We start from the raw sequence: 18771 nt of genomic DNA, 5'->3' as shown, positions 1-18771 counted from the left end.
ATGCCCGGCTACAGCTCATTCTTTACAGCTCGTTCCGCAAAAACTGTTACCACAGGAATGTCTGCTCCCCCTCACAGCTCACTCTCGCGTCACACTTTCTGCCTCTGCGGTGACTTTCTGTAGCGGGGCCATACATTGACGAGTGTGCAGCTTATTCGCCTCTGCACCCCAGTCCTGACACGCTGCCTGGATCCTTGGGGTGCTCCATAGATACTCGGTGAACGAACGGAGGCATTAAACCACACACACGTGTGCACACGTGTGCACACACGCAGAGTCGCTGCCTGCTGGAGTCTACTGAAGCTAAAAGACACACATGCAAAGTACAGGAGGATGTGGGTTTCTTTGTCCAGGGATTAGGGTGTAAACTTTCATGCTTCCTACTTTCCTTGAAATCCCCCAGAGGAAAGGGGAGGAGAGAGAAGATGAATTAACTTTCGCCAAGCTTCCAGGGACCCAAACAGTGTTGAAGATGGGACAGTGGACTAGGTTACTCTGGCTCAAGACCAAAAATAAAATGAGAGAGAGAGAGAGAGAGAGATAGAGAGAGAGAGAGAGAGTCAAGATCAGTGACCTGGAGCTCAACACAAATAGAAAAAAAAAAGGTTTTTGTTCTGTTTTTCTTTTTTGGTTCTTCGAGACAGTATTTCTCTGTCCTGGCTGTCCTGGAAGTTGTTTTGTAGACTAGGCTGGCTTCGAACACACAGAGATCCACCAGCCTCTGCCTCCTCATTTTTAGGATTAAAATCATGGGGCAACACACACCTGGCTTATGCCATCCCAAATGACGCTTTTCCGTAATGAAGCAAGTGATACAGAAATGGAAACTGTGGGTCCGTGTTGCCTCTGGATTACATGTTCTGGGCAGCTGAGCAGGTTCAGAGAGGCAGATGGCAGCCTTCATTATCTCCAGGTTACAGTTTTCCGTGTGATTAAGTAAGAGCAGCGCTTTCCATCAGCTTCGCGCTCTGCCGAGGTGGCTTTCTTGAGGCAGGTCAACAGACCTTCGCCTTCTCTGTTATGCTTTTCAACGAGCAAGCGGCTCCGAGGAGCAAAGAAAACGTCGATTTCTATGAACTCCTTATCTTCCTAAACTGTCTAGCAAAGCTAGTTTGTAAGTTATGTTTGAGTAAGAATTGGGTCAGAGCCGCGAACGATGGAGCACGCCCGTGATCCCAGCACTCAGGGAGGCAGAGGCAGGCGGATCTCTGAGTGCGAGGCCAGGGTGGTCTACACATTGACTGCAGAACAGCCAAGGCTACGCAAAGAAACCTTGTCTCAAAAAAAGAAAAGAAATAATAATTGAGCTATTTCTCTAATATCTCCGAGGGAGTTTATCAGTGCGCCCATCCTTTGTCTATTCTCATCCGAGCTAACCCTTGCCAGGATTTCTTTCTCCCCGCATCCTCGATGAAGCGCGGTGTGAGGCACACGAGCCACACACAGAGGCGCTCGCCGTCATCCCAGAATCCTCTTCTACAAAGAGTTCCGGGCCAGCAAGGGATGCCTAAACCCTGTCAAGCACCCCAAGGACTACATATGCCAAAGGGAGGTACTCAGATAACAAAGTACTCTCCTTTCCTGAAGAACTGGCCCGGCCTGTGCAGTTAGCCCAGCAAGGCTGAGTCACCACGAACGAGATCTATCCACACCTTCCGTAGCGAGGAAGAGACCGTCCGCCGCGCTCCACTCACTGGAACTCACTGGACGAACTGAGCAGGCGCGGAAGGAGGTCGCCGAGGGCCTGGGCCGTTGGCCGAGGTGCTTCCCCTGGGCAGGAGCACTGAGATTCCCAGGCAGCTCCTCAGACGGTCGAAGTCCAGGCCCGCGACTGAAATGAACGTCTTTCCCAGGGATGGGCACGCACATTCGAGCTTGAAAACAAACCGGATCGAGGCCCCGCTTGAAGGGTGCGTGGCAACAGTCAAGGAGGGGGGGCCCGGGTTGATTTCCGCGTTTAGGAACACCGACCGGAGGGTGGGAGGCGGCTAACGCCTCGGTCTTTGACGGGGCGGGAGCTCGGCGCCGGTACGGCACGCCGGGAAGCTCTCCAGCCGTCTCCGTCGGCCCAGCTCTCCCGCTCCTCGAATAAGGCAGTCGGCCAGACCTCCGTCACGCTCGGTCTGACTTGGCCTAGTTGTATCGCTGAGGTCTAGTCCGGTTGCTAAGGTCCGGAGCGTCGCGGTTGCTGGGGAAATGACGTCACCGCGCAGGCGGGCTAAACTGCCTCTCCGTCCTCCCGATTGGCCGTCATGTTGGGGCCGCGCGCCTCTGTCTCTCGGGCTGGAGGACTGATTTTTGAGGTCCTCGGCTGCTCCCAGGCTCGTCCCCCAGGCCTCGGGAGCGTACTCGGTGGGGGAGACGTGGCTTGGGCCGCCCTGCCAGGCTTTTCGGCCTCTCAGGTACTTTTGACTCAGTCAAGTTCCCATAGTTGGGACAGCTACCCGAGCCGCGGGGAATTACGGTAGTTAGAGTTCTAAACTAGATCTGGGTGGACTGCGGCTTTGGAAAGGAACAAAAAGAAGAAAGGAAACTTTAAGGACTTAGGGCTACGAGGAGCCCTAACTAGGAATCCTGGAATTTACATTGTTTCGGTTTTTTGTTTGTTTGTTTTCAGGTCTGAACTACGCTTGATCCATCACTCTCTAGTCCGAACTGTTCCTTAATCTTACCTACTATGGAAGGGACAGGAGGCCAAGTAGAGACCTCACCTATCAGCCCAGTGAAAGAGAAGGACACCGCTCAACCTCAGCAGCGGGAAGAGAACGCCCAGAAAAACCTAGATGCAACCATTGAAGTTGGACAGCAGCCCCCAGGGCCTCCCGCTGAAGGCCCGGGAGTGAGGCCAGAGGCAGCAGCCAGTCAGACAGCAGAGAATCCGCAAGAGAGTGAACACCCCGTGGCTGGGCTTGAAGGTGACTCTGCTAAATCTCACGAGACGGCAGAACATCTCCCAGCTTCCAATCTCTGGTACTGCCCCGATGGCAGTTTTGTAAAGAAGATCACAGTCCGTGGCCAGGGCTTAGATAAACCCAAGCTAGGCTCCCAGTGCCGAGTGTTGGCTTTGGGGTTTCCGTTTGGCTCAGGGATGCCAGAGGGCTGGACAGAACTAACCATAGGCATGGGGCAATGGAGGGACAGAATTTGGGGGGAGCTCACAGAAAAATGCCTGGAGTCCATGTGTGAAGGTGAGGAAGCGGAGATTCGTCTCCCGGGATGCTCCACACCTCTTTTCAAGCTCAGACTGGATTCCTTCTCTAAGGGCAGGGACTCCTGGGAGTTGGAGGCTCTGGAGAAGGAAGCCCTGGCCAGGGAAGAACACTCACGCGGCACAGAACTATTCCGAGCTGGGGACACTCAGGGGGCCGCGCGATGCTACGGGCGGGCCCTCCGGCTGCTGCTCACCCTGACCCCCCCCAGGCCCCCCCAGCTGACTGTCCTTTATTCCAATCTGGCTGCCTGCCAGTTGCTGCTCGGGCAGCCCCAGCTGGCGGCCCAGAGCTGTGACCGAGTGCTGGAGCGGGAGCCGGGCCATTTGAAGGCCTTATACCGAAGGGGGGTTGCACAGGCAGCCCTTGGGAACTTGGAGAAAGCAAGTGCCGACCTCAAGAAAGTTCTAGCAGTAGATCCCAAGAACCGTGCCGCCCAGGAAGAGCTGTGGAAGGTGGTCGTTCGGGAAAAGAAACAGGATGCAGGGCTGGCTCGGGGGCTGCGCAAGATGTTCAGCTAATTAAAAAGTTACACTTCAAAAGAGACAGGAATGTGTGAGTTGTGTTCTGTGTTGTGGGCTCATATCCCGTTCTCACCTATGGGGAGTAAGCGACGGTGTGGTGGAGAGTCTCATATCCACCCCCGAAGGTATGAGAGCGGCTGTGGCAAATGCCAGAACTTCATTTGCTGATCTTAAAAGATTGGTGACTTTATCATGGGTCTGTATTCCTTCATGTGCCTGCGGATGTCTGAGGGAGTTGCATCCCCTGGATGCTGGAGTCACAGATGTTTGCGAGTGGCCTGGCGTGGGTGAGCTTCGGGCTGGCCTCGACTTCACACAGACCCGCCTGCCTCTGCCTCCCACGGGCTGGGATTAAAGACCGCAATAAAGCCTCTTAACTGCCGAGCCCTCTCTCCATCGTGGGTGAAATTTATTTATTCAGCCACTCATCATTTATCGCGCGTGTATTGGTGCCTTCATGAGTTTCTGGGCCCCACGTGAGTGCAGATTTCTGCGGATAACCGCCGAGCCATCACTCCAGCCCAGAGGCCGGAACTTTAAATGCTAGGAACTGCATTTCCCACAAGGCCAGTGTCTGGGGCCCGCAGGGCGCGTGCGCACGCTGGCCTGGACGGGTGGAGCGGCTGACCGCTGCCATGTTCCCATTGGTCGGACACGTACAGTCACCGCTTCTTCGTGTCATCTGCTCGCCAGGCAAGGCTCTGACTGGTTAGTGAGACTTCCGGGATGCCCGGTTCTCCCTCAGCGAGCCCACAGATTTGCCGGGGCCGGGAGAGGCGGGCCGGGAGCCGGCTCATGGTGGGGGGTGGGGGGAAGATGGCGGAGCTGATGCTCCTCAGCGAGATCGCCGACCCGACGCGCTTCTTCACCGACAACCTGCTGAGTCCGGAGGACTGGGGTGTGCGGAGTGAGGCCCGGGGGAGGGAGCGGGCTATGGCCGGACGTGGGCCGGAGGCGCGCGGGAAGGCAGCGGGGGTGAAAGAGGAAGAAGGCCGGGCGGGCGCCGTGCCTGTCGTCTGCGGGAGCGTGCAGCGGGGCTCGTGATCTCCCGGGATGAGGGAAGCCCGTAGCCTCCTGCGGGAGCACGACGCTGACCCGGGGTCAGGAGAGAGGGAGCGGACACCTTAGGGCGGACGGCGATGCGAGTGGGCGGGCGATGGGTCTGGCCCGGCCGAGCCAATGAGGAATGGAGCCGGGGCTGGCGTGCGATCCTGACGCACGGGCCTTCTTGCAGACAGCACCTTGTACAGTGGCCTGGATGAAGTGGCCGAGGAGCAGACACAGTTGTTTCGTTGCGTGGAGCAAGATGTCCCGGTATTGCTACCCCAGAGTTTCTCCTATACTTCTTGGTGGTGGGAGGGGGGTCCCCAAACCTGAAGCCATCTCCAAGCCGGAGCTCATTCCGAGAGTCACCCCTGCTTTTGTTAAACCCGAAAATTGCGAGGAGGAAGAGCAGTTTCACAATTGTCTAATTGGAGCAAGCTTCATTTTAGAGTCGCACCCGGGACTGGCCAGCAGGCTGAACCACCCTAAGTGGAGATTTTAGAGAGCAGTCCCTTCTGGCATTTTGAGGTCCCTTTTATGGGGGAGAGATACAAGATTAACAGACGTTAGCGTGTGTACAGGGGGCTCCTTAATTTGCAAGGAGTGTTGTTCCTGTTTTGGCCTCACACTTTCCTGCGCTCTAATATGCTTAGTTTGACAGCAGCTCTCTGGATGTGGGGATGGATGTCAGCCCCCCTGAGCCCCCCTGGGACCCTCTACCCATCTTCCCAGGTAAGGTACCCTTAGCCTTTCCCTCATCTTTCCAGATTCCCTTCTCTTCCGGCTGCTTCCCAGAAGCAAATACCCCTGGGCCTTGTGTGTATTGTCCACACAGGTGTCAGGGCTCCACCCTCTGCTCCCCGGTCTGGTCTGTGTGTTGTCTGTCCTTACCCTCCTCCCCCCACCCCAGCACCACTCCTCAGGCGCTGCTTCTTGGTTGTTTAGTTCTACGTGCAGGGTGGCATTAACTCTCTGCCCTGTCCCCAGACCTTCCTGGGTGTTCCCTAACTTTTCTCCCTCCAGACCTTCAGGTGAAGTCTGAGCCGTCCTCCCCCTGCTCTTCCTCCTCCCTCAGCTCAGAGTCGTCACATCTTTCCACAGAGCCCCCCAGCCAGGTGAGAGCCACCTCCCCCTCGGTTTTCGGCAGTCCTGCTCCATTCACGTCACTCCTAGGTGCTGAGGTGTTATTTATACACTGTGAGTCACGAGGTGGGGGCAGTTGCTTCTTAGTCAGACTTCCAGTCTGGTTGTGTGGAAGGGAAGACGAGGCTTTTTTAGTGTGCAGTAGTAAGGCTTGGGGAAACAGAGTCGGCACCAGCTGCGCACCCTCACACTGTTCCTGCCCGGTCGACCACTGTGGTGTGATATTTGCAATCTTGAAAAGAAAATGGAAAGAAAGAACAAAGAGCTCGCAACGTCCTGGGTAGAGTGTCAGGACTGTTTAGACCCAGTATGTTCACTGCTGGTTTGTGAGCACCGGGCTTCGTCCTTACTCTTCCTCTTGCTTGCTTTCCTTCCTTCCCCCTGCCCGCCCCCCACCTCTCACACAGGTTCCTGGAGTAGGGGAAATACTGCCCGTGAAGATGGAGTCCTTAGCACCCCCACTCTGCCTGCTGGGAGATGACCCATCATCCCCATTTGAAACCATCCAGATCACTGTGGGCTCTGCCTCTGATGATCCCTCAGGTACTCAGGCTTGTCCTGCCCTTAGGAACCGCCCTTGGGGGGCCAGGCCGTGGTGGCGTGTGTGTGCCTTTAACCTAACCAGCACCCGGGAGGCCGAGGCCAGGCTACAGTGAGAAACAATCTCAGAAACAAGGAAAAGGAAGTGAGAACAAAGTCCTGGACATGGGAGCGTAAGAATAGTCTCAGGGCTCTGAAGGCAGAGGCGGGTGGGTCTCTTGAGTTCGAGGCCAGCTTGGTCTACAGGGTGAGTTCCAGGACAGACAGGCCTACACAGACAAACCCCGTATTGAAAAGAAAAAGAAAAAAAAAAAATTCCAAAAAAACCCTTGCTGTTGGGGAGAGAGTAAGGGCTGGAAAGAAGGCTCAGTGGTTAAGCGCACTGGCTACTCTTCCAGAGGCCCCAGCTTTAGTTTCCAGCACCCACATAACAACTCACAATCTTCTGCAACTCCAGCCCCAGGGGATCCGAAGCCCTTTTCTGGCCTCCAGGGGCTTCAGGCACAAACATGGCTCATAGACATGCCTGCAAGCAAAACACGTAAACACATAAAAACCAAGCTGGCACTCGGTTTTATCCAGGTAGATGTGTACATCTGTGGACAGAGATGGGCACGGTGGGAGAGCGAAGTGGTGCTCCCTAGAACAGAAGCTAAGGAGAACTTTCAGAAGCACAGGCAAAAGCAGCGCTGGCGGACAGGGATGACTGTCTCTCCTCGTCCCCAGTGCCCAGGCCTGGCTTTGAGCTTACTATTCATTTGCATTTTTTGAAAAGTGGGGAATTTAGTGCGCATGTGTGTGCTGTTCCAAACACCCAGCACACAGCCTTCTTAGTTACTCTTCTGCTTCTGTGCAGAGAACCCATGGTCAAGGCAACTTTTAGGAAGCATGTCACTTGGGGCTTGCTTATAGCTTTGGAAGGTTAGTCCATACTTGTCATGGTGGGAAGCATGGCAGCAGGCAGGCATGGCGGAGCCGTAGCCGAGAGCTCATGCCTGATGCACAAGTTGGCATGCGCTTTTGAAACCTCAAAGCCCACTTGACACACAGTTTCTCCCGCTGGGAGAAGGTAGTCAAGTACCTGAGCCTCTGGGGCCGTCCTCATTCAGCCCCACACACCCCTCTTCTTCCTCTGTTTTATTTCTTGAGCTGGTTTGCTCTGTGTTGTCCATGCTGGCCTCCAATTCCAGGGCTCAAGCCTAGGTATATGCCACTCACTGCATTCAGCTTCCTCCAAATTTTTTTCTACAAATGTTCAAACATCCTGAAAGGTTGGAATGCCATAGTCCTAATTCCCTAATTCTGCAGTTGACATCAGTATCTTATTTTTATGTTCTTGAGTTTGTTTACTTACATGGTTTATTCAGTAGACATTTGTTCTACGCCAGCTGCCGGACAGGGCTCTAGGAATGAAAGATGAACAGGGGGAGAGGGCCTGGTTGGGGGATGCTGCTTCTTGTTTCACTCACTCCTCTTTATTCAGCTGGGGACCCTCAGGTAAACCTTCCTGGACACCCCTACATGTGTGTTTCTGTAGTTACACTAAACCTAGCAGATGGTCAGATGTTCCCAAGAGGCCACAGCATACAAATACTCCTGTACAGCAAAGCTTATTGGTAGCTCTGTTAAAAATGTGATATGAATGTCTTATTCCCATCTACCGAGGCCTTTCATGAGGGTTTGCACTCTGCCCGCCGCTCTCAGAGAGGAGAAGCAGAGCCTTGCTTCTGGAGAACTTTCTGGGGGGTGGGGTACATGCTTAAACAGTGCTCACTATGGCCACCTCCAGGGGAGGGCAGTGTAGCCCCACTTTCCATTCCTCTGATGCTTATAGTGCAACTGTTACCATTGAAAATACCGCGACTGTGTTTTTAAGTACCAGCATGGTGCGAGCCAGGCACAGCAGTGGGCCTTAGCCTTGGCTGAATCTGGTGAGCCAGGCACAGCAGTGGGCCTTAGCCTTGGCTGAATCTGGTGAGCCAGGCACAGCAGTGGGCCTTAGCCTTGGCTGAATCTGGTGAGCCAGGCACAGCAGTGGGCCTTAGCCTTGGCTGAATCTGGTGAGCCAGGCACAGCAGTGGGCCTTAGCCTTGGCTGAATCTGGTGAGCCAGGCACAGCAGTGGGCCTTAGCCTTGGCTGAATCTGGTGAGCCAGGCACAGTGGTGGGCCTTAGCCTTGGCTGAAACTGGTCTCAGGTGGTTTCCTGTCACCCACCTGGGCCTCACAGTTGTTTCTGCATGTGGTTAGCAGCGACTGAGCAGAGGTCACTATAGCATGGTGGTTTGTTCCTAGGAGGCCCGTCTGTCAGTCAGAAAGGAGCCTGTGTGAAGTGAGAGGCAGCGGGCCTCCTTCACAGCTGGTTAGGTTTGCGTGCATGGGAACATGAGAATGGAGCCGGCAGGAAACAGTTTGGAATTTGCGGCAGGAGCCGGTCAGGTGGATGTGAAGACAATGGCCATTGTCAGCATGAAAGTGCATACTGGGCAGGGAGATTTATTATGCATACAGTATTCTGTTTGCATGTGTGTCGGCAAGCCGGAAGAGGCCACCAGATCTTACTGTAGATGGTTGTGAGCCACCCTGTGGTTGCTGGGAATTGAACTCAGGACCTTTGGAAGAACAGACAGTGTTCTTAACCTCTGAGCCATCTCTCCAGCCTGCTGCTTCTCTTATTTATTTTATGAGTATTTTGCATATGTACCATGTGTGTACCTGATGCCGCCAGAGATCAGAAGAAGGCGTCGGATCCCCTGGAGTTACTGACAGTTGTTAGCTGCCCTGTGGACCCTGTTAGCCAGCTCTTGTGTCTTCTTTCTGCCGCCTCACAGATATCCAGACCAAGCTAGAACCCGCCTCTCCATCTTGTTCCGTCAACTCCGAGGCCTCCCTCCTCTCAGCAGATTCTCCCAGCCAGGTGACACGCCCACTGCCCTTCTGCCGCCCAGCCCTCCTTCTCCAGGGGAGTGAGAAGCTTTCTGATATCCTGCTCCATTCTGACACTCCCAGCTAATATCTCTGGACTGCCCTGCGTAGGCTTTCATAGGAGAGGAGGTTCTGGAAGTGAAGACAGAGTCCCCGTCCCCTCCAGGGTGCCTCCTGTGGGATGTCCCAGCCCCTTCACTTGGAGCTGTCCAGATCAGCATGGGTCCGTCCCCTGATAGTTCCTCAGGTAATGGGGCCTCCTGACCTCTGGGTACCCCGGTGAGAGGCCTTAATGCTGTTGTAATTCCTTCCTCCCTCTTGCCTTTCTTCAGGGAAAGCTCCGGCCACTCGGAAGCCTCCACTGCAGCCCAAACCTGTGGTGCTGACCACAGTTCAGGTGCCACCCAGAGCTGGGCCTCCCAGCGCTACCGTCCTCCTGCAACCCCTTGTCCAGCAGCCCGCCGGTGAGGAAGATGGAGAGGGACTGGGCTGGCCAGGGCTGGCTAGTGAGCTCATTGCCACCGAGGCCCCTGAGCCTTGGTGTGAGCTTGGACGTCAGGACACCACCCCCACTCTGACTCCCTCCTCCATGCCTTCCCAGTGTCCCCAGTAGTCCTCATCCAAGGTGCTGTTCGAGTCCAGCCTGAAGGGCCAGCCCCCGCCATTCCACGGCCCGAGAGGAAGAGCATCGTTCCAGCCCCCATGCCTGGGGGCTCCTGCCCGCCGGAGGTGGATGTGCGTGTAGGGAGGGGAGGAGGGCTCTCAACGGTGGGGAAAGAAGTGTGCGGCTGAGCAGCCCTAGCTGAGGGGCTGGCACACAGGACCTGTGGGCTGGCCTCGTGTGTGGCGTTACGGTGTGAGCTGTGCTGCACGGCATGGGGAGTGGTGGCAGCAGCCGCGGCTGCCAGGACGCAGGCGGGGCCCAGTGGACAGGCAGGCCAGCTGCTCTTCACCGTAGCTCCGTTAACTCTGCACTTGGAGCAAGAGTTTAGAAAGACGGAAGACCCAAGGAGTGGATTGGCCGGGATGCTGGCCGGACGGTCTCACTGTCCCACATCTGAAGACCAGCAGGGCCCTTTCCCCGGAATGTGGCAAGAGGGAAAAGCAGCCTCTGCCTCGGCAGGAGAGTGTGAGCTTAGGGCGGGCAGCTCCTGGAGTTGGCCAGTCTCTAACTCAGCTTCTATCTGCCCTCACTGGTACAAGGCAAAGCTGCTGAAGCGGCAGCAGCGGATGATCAAGAACAGAGAGTCGGCCTGCCAGTCCCGCCGCAAGAAGAAAGAGTACCTGCAGGGCCTGGAGGCCAGGCTGCAGGCCGTGCTGGCCGACAACCAGCAGCTGCGCAGGGAGAACGCCGCCCTCCGGCGGCGGCTGGAGGCCCTGCTGGCAGAGGTGGGCCTGTGCTGCCCTTGGGACGGGTGGGAACACAGGCCTGTGGTTACGCTGGCTCACCTGTCTCCCCTGTGCTGCAGAACAGCGAGCTCAAGCTGGGCTCTGGAAACAGGAAGGTCGTCTGCATCATGGTCTTCCTTCTCTTCATTGCCTTCAACTTTGGACCTGTGAGGTGAGGTGTTTGTTCCCTGGAGCCTTCTGGGTGAGGTGAGCCTCACAGCTGCATGCCTGCTGGGCCAGTGTGCTCACAGTTACACGGGCATTTCTGGTGCTCTTAGCCCTGATGGCATATCCAGCAGCCACTGCTCTCCTTCAGGGGTGCTGGGCTATGAGTGGGTGGTGGGGATAGCGCTAGCAAATAGACTCCAGGGCGTGGGATGCAGCTCAGGCCATAAAGTGCTTGGTGTGCAGGTGTGAGGACCTAAGTTTGATCTCTGAACCCACATTTTGAGAAAAGCGGCATCTTAGAAGGCAGTGGGAAGACAGAGACAGGCAGGTCCCTAGGAGAGTGCCAGAATGGTGAGCCACAATGCCTCCCAAGGAAAGTGAAGAAAGAAGGCGGGTTGTGCCTGAGGAGTGATGGCCAGGGTTGCTCCCTGTCTGTGTGCACACGCGCTCATGTGTACACACACCCACGCAGATGACGTTCGGCTTTCTGAGGGCCACCCATAGAGCACTTGCTCTCCTTTCCTGTCTCCTGGGCCTGTGAGGTGGGCACCCTCCCATCTCATGAAGGGAGACGCAGCCGTGTGGAGTGGAGCTGTGCCATTCTGCAGAGGCCTGACTCCTGCCACACACTTGAGAAAGCCTCTACTTCCCGCTTCCCTGCCCGCAGCATCGTTGAGCCACCTCCAGCTCCAGCCTCCCCTCGGATGGGCAGGGAGGAGCCCCGGCCCCAGAGGCACCTGCTGGAGTTCTTGGAGCAAGGGCCGCCTGGTGGTGTTGAACCCCTACAGGAAGCGTCCCAGGGCCCTGAGGAGCAGCACCCCAGCCCTGTGGGCAAGCCCAGCTTCAGGTGAGAAGCAAAAGCCCCCTTCTCCTGTGGGAAGAAGAACATGTCTTCCTAACGCCTGCTTTTGCGTGGTGTAGAGCCAGAGTTGCTGTCAGCCAGGGGTCCTCCATAGTGCCCTGGCTGGGCCGTCTGTAGCCTCTGCCTCCTCCTTTTCAGAAACCTGACGGCCTTCCCCAGCGGGGCCAAGGAGCTGCTGCTCAGAGACCTGGACCAGCTCTTCCTGTCTTCTGACTGCCGCCACTTTAACCGAACTGAGTCCCTGAGGTGTGCACAGCCTGTCCGTGGAAGCCCCACACGTAGCCCTGCTGTCCCGCGTGGAAGCGCCGGCCCCTGCCTTCTCGTGCCTGCTTGTGGCTCCAGAGCACGTTGGCTTTCCTTAGAGGTGGTGACTGTCTCCCTAGGCTTGCTGATGAGCTGAGTGGCTGGGTCCAGCGTCACCAGAGAGGACGACGGAAAATACCTCAGAGGGCCCGTGAGAGACAGGTAGGAGCCAGGGCTGAAGGAAGGTGAGGTGCAGATGAGCGCTGAGTATCTGAGGGTTCAGGTGGACATCTTGTAGAGATTTTAGGGAGCTACTGGGGGACACGGGGTAGGGGGTGCGAGATGGCACCAGCTTCCAGGGACCGCCTGTCTCTCCCTCTTCCCTTTACCCTCTTCAAATGTTTAGATACTTCTCCTTCCAGAAGTCTCAGCTATGGAAGAAGTCACCTCCAGTGAAAGCAGTTCCCACCCAGCCTCCGGGACCTCCTGAAATGTGAGTATGTCACCAGGAGCTGTGCCCCAGGAGACGTCCTTGCCACTGTCCCCAGCAGAGAACACTGTGCCGTCAGCGAGGTTTGCTGAGTCTGTCCTCACCTCCCTAGGGACGCTGTGGGGCAGCTGCAGCTCTACCGCCACCCAGGCCGCTCCCAGCCGGAGTTTCTGGATGCCATCGACCGGCGGGAAGACACCTTCTATGTTGTCTCCTTCCGCAGGGTGAGCCCCGCTCCTGTCCTGTGCCTATCCCCCACACCCCAGTCGTCCTCTTAAGTGGGAGGATAAAGAGTAGCTCTGGGACCCTCTGCCACCCAGCATGGCCCTTCTGCTCCTAGGACCACTTGCTCCTCCCAGCCATCAGCCACAACAAGACCTCCAGGCCCAAGATGTCCCTGGTGATGCCAGCCATGGCCCCCAATGGTGAGTCTTCCCTCGGGCCAATACTGAGGAAAGAAGACATTCTTGCAGAGAGCCAGCAGGGGGCGCTGAGGGCGATGGTAAGAGGGACTACTTCCAGAGGGTGAAGAGGACCAGGAACGAGGAAAGCTCAAATCAGGAGACACGTGCCGGAAGTCCTAGCATGGAGGCCTCAGGAGGCTGAGGTGGGAGGATGGGGGAGCCTGGGTTACACAGTGAGACCCTTCCTCAACCAAATCAGAAACCGCTTTGATAGGAGGCTAGGCAGAGTAGGTGGGCTGGAAGCCTGTGAGAGTTCTCACTCTCCTTTTCTTTCTTGACATCCCTTGACCCCTCACTCGTCACTGTCACTTGTTTTCCTCCTCCATCCTCCTTGCCCCGTGCTACCCCTGTGCCTACTTAACTCTGCCCGTGGGCCTACTCCGCCCTTTCTTTTCTTCACTACTTTGTAACCGTATTTCCCATCTTACCCTGCCACCATCACTGTGTGCCTCCCCTCTGCTCCTCAACTCCCTCCTCACAGAGACCGTGTCAGGCCGGGGGCCCCCAGGGGACTATGAGGAGATGATGCAGATCGAGTGTGAGGTCATGGACACCAGGGTCATCCACATCAAGACCTCCACGGTGCCCCCCTCGCTCCGGAAGCAGCCGTCCCCAGCCCCGGGCAATACCACAGGTGGCCCCCTGCCAGCCTCTGCAGCCAGGCAGGCTCGCCGGGCCTCCCACCAGCCCCTCTACCTCAACCATCCCTGACTTCTGCGGCTCACATTGGAAGCCCATCCTGGGGCTTGGGGCAGTTGGCAAAGGAGAGCGGGTGTGGGATTAAACACACAGTGGGAGTGGGCGGGTGGCTCACCTCGCTTCTCACTTGTCAGAATACAGGGCTCGTCTTGTTCCCGCAAACCCCGTCCTCTCTCCCCGAGTACCGCACAAGGTCCAGTTCCGAGCTGGGCAGCCTCCCATAGCGTCTTTTGTTCTTTGGTTTATCTGTTCGGGAGCAGCGGTGGGCTCTGGCCCCAGGTGGGACAGGGATGTTCTTGGGTGGTGGAAGTCAGGTGGTGTGTGCATATGTTTTTATTATCATTAAATAAACAGCTCAGAGGGAGTAAAGGGATTGGTGGTGCCTGCCTGGTGTGTGACTTCTGTAGGGCCACTGTACAGAGCCAGGCACTGAGGATGTCACTGGCAGAGTGGGCTCGGGCCTCGTCATCCCCTTCCCCACCCCTGCAGCTCTAGGGCATGTCTGTGTCTAGCAGGGATGTCTGGCGTGACAGCAGCTAGAGTAAGATCACCGGAATGCGTCTGAGTAAACAGGAAGGACAAGGCCCCCACGCCCTTCAGGGTGCAGCAACAGTCCTTGCTCTGCAGCAGGTGCCCCCCCCCGCTTTCCAGGATGAGCTGTCCACACAAACAACGGGAGGTGGGGAGCTTGGAGCCCAGGGAGGCAGGACCACAGTGGAGGGGGCTGGTAGAGGGAAGGGGCCATGTAATGGGACATCCTGTTGGCCCTGAACTGAAGACGGCAGACTTGAGGGGGGTCCAGATGGATAAAGACAGGAGAAGTCAGGCGGTAAGGGCTGTGTGCTCTGAGCGGGAGGGAAGGGATCGCATCCAGATGAGGGGCCCAGTCTGACCAACTGTTGGGTCCCTGCAGTTGCTCTCATCCAGCAGCGCCTTAGGCCTGACCCTACAGGAGTGGCCTGGGTCAGCTGGAGGGTGTGAGTTGGACCTGGGCTCCGGGCCCAGATGACTGGACAGGGGCTGCCTGGCCACAAGCCCAGCCCTGAAGGAGGGAGGAAGAACCTCACGTGTCCAGCCAGGCTCTCCCCTTCTCCCTTCACCCACCCCTACTGTGTTTGGGGTGAAAACAGACTAGGGAACTATGGCAACCTGGAACTAGGGCTCCCAGGAACTCAGCCTCTCCTCCCTCCAGAGGGCAGCTCTGATCCACAGCTCCTTCCTGTCCCAGGATCCCAAGCACAGCCAGACAGTAAGGAGAACCGATGGCGTAGTCCTGCGCCCCTTCACAGGCCTTGGATTAGCTGATGTCCCTAAACACCTTCCTTGGGATCTCCCTCTGTCAGGTGGTCGGCTTCCCTACTTTTCAGGGTGGTAGTGGGAATCTTGGGACTTGTTCTGGGCTGGAGTCTCAGCCCTGGCCCTGCTTCAGCCTGCATCCATCACTTCCTTGACCCAAGGGCTGGCATCCCTCAGGGCTCTGGGATGGTCCACCTGGACTCTTTCTGAGTGGTCGGAGACTGGGGCCCTCACACTTGCCCTGGCTGGGGAGGGCCGTTGTGGGGGCTAGGAGAGCCTTGGAGGCTGGCTTGTGGGGCAGCAGGTGCAGACAGGCTTGGCTGCTGACCTGCAGGCCCGTGTGGGCTTCCTTCCTCTGTCTGCTGTGCCCTCCAGTGCCACCTCAGCATGCCAGGCCACTGGCACTGGCACTTAGCAGCCCCTTCCCAGCCAAGGCCCACTGCTTCCTGTTCTGCCCTTGAGTTTGCCTAGAAGTTCCTTCTTCGGAGTCTTCATCCTCGGTCAGCCCTGCCCTGCCATTTCTCACACGTGCCCCTCTGCCCCACCACCTCCGTAGCTGAGTTTGTTTCTCTCAGTTCCTTTGCACTCCCCTCCTCCGCCTCGCTGTCCACTCCTCGGTTGGCACAGCTCTCACTGCTGACCCTGTGCAGCAGTCTCCGTGTCCACTCCTTGGTCAACATTGCTTGTCCTGTCCCATCACTTTTCCTCTTCCTGCTCCATGCTTTTCCTCCCTGTCTGCACTTCACTCCCAGCTCAGTCCTCTTCCTGGCTGTGGGGGCCAGGACTGGGGAGCCTAACGTTTGCCTCATCATTCTGCTATGGATTCTGGATACAGCACATCTGGATTCCGGGGCCCAGATGTGTGGTTGCCACAGCGACCTCAGTCCCTCTGGTAAATACAGGCGCCCACCCGCTCCAGAGCAGAGAACAAAACAATTGTGTGACTTTCTTTTGTCACGAGATAGAAATGTCCTCCCTCTTCCCGTCCCCCCCCCCCCCCCCCGTGTCTGAGAGTTTGAAGGCTCCAGACCCTTCTCGCCAGGGTGTTCTTGCCCTCTGGCCTTGTTCCCCCATCTGCTTGGGCTCTTCTCGGGTTTCCTGTCCTCACCCTGTCCCACTCAGCTCTCAGCGTGGACGCTGACCGCCCCCCACCTTAGGCAGCTTCTTGTCTACACAATAACAGGACAAAAGAAGACGTTTCAAAAGTCCTTCTTAAAACCTTCAAGAAGCCACTTCATCGTTGCTGTCTGCAGTCCGTCCCCTTCTCAGAGCTGTTGGGGGTGAGGGAGGGAGACTTAGGCCCTGAGTAGGGTGTCTGCTCTACTACTAGCCAAGCCGAGCGGCCCCACAAGCCCTGGCTGTGAAAGATGGAGGGAAGCCTGCGCCCCACAAGGCTGCCACGAACAGAAGCCAGGTCGTGTTCCCTGCCCTTGCCTCTCTGGGACACTTCCTTGGGTCACCCTCTGGCTTTTCTTCATTCCCTTCTGTGCTTTTAGGCCCTGCCCTCAGTCGCCCTTACTCTTCTTTGTCTTGTTCTCACTCCCTTTTCCTCTTCTCTGCCTTTGAACTTGAAGGGTCATTCAAGGATATGGGGCTCAGAGCCAAAGACCCCTAGACTAAGGACCCTGGGACCAGGCAGCACACACATGGTTCTAGACAGCCCTGTGGCCTCCTGCCCTGCCCCTTGCCCTTGTCCACCTCATTGGAGCCGCTCCAGCTGTGAGCTCTTGGCTTTCCTGCTCCCTCCCCCAGTCCCTGTGGTTCAGCTGACCTTCATTCCTGACAGTGAAACTAGGCAGGGCTTGCTGCTTTCCTGAAGATATGGAATGGGCACGATTTCCCAGGAGCCTGGGGTCCTGACAATCAGGATGTCACACCCGCAGCTGTATCAGCGTCCAGTCCCCTCCCCAGGTACCTTGCAAGCTCAGAAGCCCTGCGTTCCTGTGTGGAGACCCCAGCATCCAGCCCCAAGCCATCATTCTGACTCTAGATTCAACTTGAGTCTCCTGGCCACTTACGTGGCCAGCTGTGTGCCCCTACTCCCTGAATAATAAGGCAGTGGAACAGGACGGAGGGAAGACTCTGAGAGTGCTCCGAAAGCCAGGGCTAGCGAGAGCCTGCCACCTGTTCCACCCCTCGTCTCTTCATCTGCTGCCTCCCACCTTCCTGGGGGACCCAGAGGAGCTGTCACCTACTCATGGCTCTGGGGGGACCCTGGCCAAGGCACAGGAAGGAAGCTAAGCCCAGCTCTATCCCAAGGCTGACTTCATCTTCCCCATCAAAGCCAGGAAAAAAACAGCCACACGCCCAGACACAGACACACGGGTGCACCCGTGAGGACTGCCATGTGGGCTGCTGCGCTAGGCCACGCGGGGCTGTGGCCGAGGCCACCATCACATGCCCTGCCTGCCAGCCCTCTTCCTCTCAGGGATACCTGTGTCCGGGAAAGTGGAATGAGATGCAGATGTGCCACAGCCAGCGTCTGGCACCTTCACCATTGCCTGACCGGCTAAGGCACGTGCACCTTAAGGATAAAGTCACGGTGGAGTAGTGTCCTCGGGATGGAACCTGAGCGGGCCAAGTGGCCTCCCCTCAGAGCGTCCTCTGTGGCAGTCCTGTCAGTGCCTTGTTGGGGGACATCACCAGGCCAGTCACCACGGCACTTGCTGCCCCGTAACAACCTCCCGACCTTCTGGCTTTCCTTGTTATCTTCCTACTACTTTCCCAAGTGGCATGGCCTGGCCTCCAAGCCAAGCCTTTGCCCAGCCTGTGCCCAAGTCTCGCTCACTATTCCTCTAGGAATTTGCTGAGTTGGGAGAGCAAAGCGGGGCAGAGATCCGAGCTGAGAATCAGAGGGCTGGGCAGAGTGGACAGTGAACTGCCGCTCAGGGAGAGGGCCGAGGAAGAAGAGCTGATGGGCTGCAGCGAACAGGCGAGGCCGGGGTGCAGGGAGGCCGGGGTGCAGGGAGGCCGGGGTACAGGGAGGCCGGGGTACAGGGAGGCCGGGGTGCAGGGAGGCCGGGGTGCAGTGAGACAGGGGTGCAGGGAGGCCGGGGTACAGCGAGGACGGGGTGCAAGGACAGGGTGCAGCAAGATTGGGGTGCAGGGAGGACAGGGCGCAGCGAGATCTGGGTGCAGTGAGACAGGGGTGCAGGGAGGCCGGGGTGCAGGGAGGACGGGGCACAGTGAGGACGGGTGCAGCAAGGACGAGGTACAGTGAGATCGGGGTGCAGTGAGGAGCCCCAGGAACCTTCTGGCATTAGAGAGGTTTACGCTTGGGTGTGTGTGGCTGTCTCTCGTCTCCACCTCTGCTCCCTGCACAGCACAGCCAAGGGGGAGTTTAGGGATGAAGAAAGGGGGTGCTGAGCAACAAAAGGGGTAAGATCTAAGTTGCAGCAACAGCAGTGAGGAAGGAGCGGAGAGGAGCTTGGTGGAAAGGAGAGGAGGGGTGGAAACTGGACTTGGTGCTGGCAGAGGGGAGAAAATGGGTTAAAGAGAAGAGGCTAAAGGTGGGGAAGAGAATGGGAGAACGCCAGGTTGCTCAGAACCGAGGGCAGGGAGGAGGCTAAAATTGAAATAGGCAAAGGACGTGGGGGGGCCATAAAGTAAGGGACAGAGGGGTTGAGATGGGGGGGCTCTGGACAGGGAGGGGCTGGTGGGAGGGGCGGGAGGGTTGGGAAGACCTGCCCTATCTCCGCTCCCCTCCCTGACCTCATGCTGGCCCTCCCCTTCTCCTCCCCCTGCTTGCTCCCTGCTTTTCTGTCGCTGCTGTGAGAT

The 18771-nt window shown here is 57.2% G+C and overlaps 2 protein-coding genes across 5 annotated transcripts; both read left to right on the top strand.

The window, feature by feature from the left end:
* Positions 1–951: 951 nt before the first annotated feature.
* On the top strand, positions 952–3755 carry Fkbpl (FKBP prolyl isomerase like). 2 transcript variants are annotated; one of them, XM_021663056.2, is made up of 2 exons: positions 952–1910; positions 2618–3755. In XM_021663056.2, the coding sequence occupies exon 2, from the start codon at positions 2678–2680 to the stop codon at positions 3728–3730; it is 1053 nt and encodes a 350-aa protein (XP_021518731.1). In that variant the 5' UTR covers positions 952–1910; positions 2618–2677; the 3' UTR covers positions 3731–3755. The 2 variants fall into 2 exon arrangements, with proteins under 2 accessions (XP_021518731.1, XP_021518730.1); XM_021663055.2 differs by lacking the exon at positions 952–1910 and adding an exon at positions 2215–2402.
* Positions 3756–4462: 707 nt separating this feature from the next.
* Atf6b (activating transcription factor 6 beta) lies at positions 4463–14071 on the top strand. Of its 3 annotated transcripts, none has more exons than XM_021663058.2 (18): positions 4463–4631; positions 4968–5047; positions 5431–5509; positions 5801–5892; positions 6328–6463; positions 9290–9375; positions 9495–9630; positions 9716–9847; positions 9985–10118; positions 10587–10772; positions 10853–10944; positions 11608–11787; positions 11941–12048; positions 12186–12267; positions 12468–12538; positions 12648–12759; positions 12876–12960; positions 13481–14071. In XM_021663058.2, exons 1-18 carry the CDS (start codon positions 4529–4531, stop codon positions 13708–13710), a joined length of 2124 nt encoding a protein of 707 aa, XP_021518733.1. In that variant the 5' UTR covers positions 4463–4528; the 3' UTR covers positions 13711–14071. The 3 variants fall into 3 exon arrangements, 2 of the variants coding, with proteins under 2 accessions (XP_021518733.1, XP_021518732.1); XM_021663057.2 differs by having other exon boundaries at positions 4487–4640; XR_009586656.1 differs by lacking the exon at positions 13481–14071 and having other exon boundaries at positions 4485–4640; positions 12452–12538; positions 12876–12904.
* Positions 14072–18771: the final 4700 nt, after the last annotated feature.

The sequence above is a fragment of the Meriones unguiculatus genome, chromosome 16, assembly GCF_030254825.1.
Source record: "Meriones unguiculatus strain TT.TT164.6M chromosome 16, Bangor_MerUng_6.1, whole genome shotgun sequence".
In the NCBI taxonomy this organism is placed as follows: Eukaryota; Metazoa; Chordata; class Mammalia; order Rodentia; family Muridae; genus Meriones; species Meriones unguiculatus.
This window is presented reverse-complemented; position numbering and strand designations above follow the sequence as displayed.

Excerpts from the sequence above, each read along its gene's own strand:
- Fkbpl (XM_021663056.2), top strand. The coding sequence starts at position 2,678 with ATGGAAGGGACAGGAGGCCAAGTAGAGACCTCACCTATCAGCCCAGTG.
- Atf6b (XM_021663057.2), top strand. The coding sequence starts at position 4,529 with ATGGTGGGGGGTGGGGGGAAGATGGCGGAGCTGATGCTCCTCAGCGAG. Across the intron at positions 5,893-6,327 it reads CCACAGAGCCCCCCAGCCAG|GTTCCTGGAGTAGGGGAAAT; the intron begins GTGAGAGCCACC and ends CCTCTCACACAG. Across the intron at positions 9,631-9,715 it reads GTCCCCTGATAGTTCCTCAG|GGAAAGCTCCGGCCACTCGG; the intron begins GTAATGGGGCCT and ends GCCTTTCTTCAG.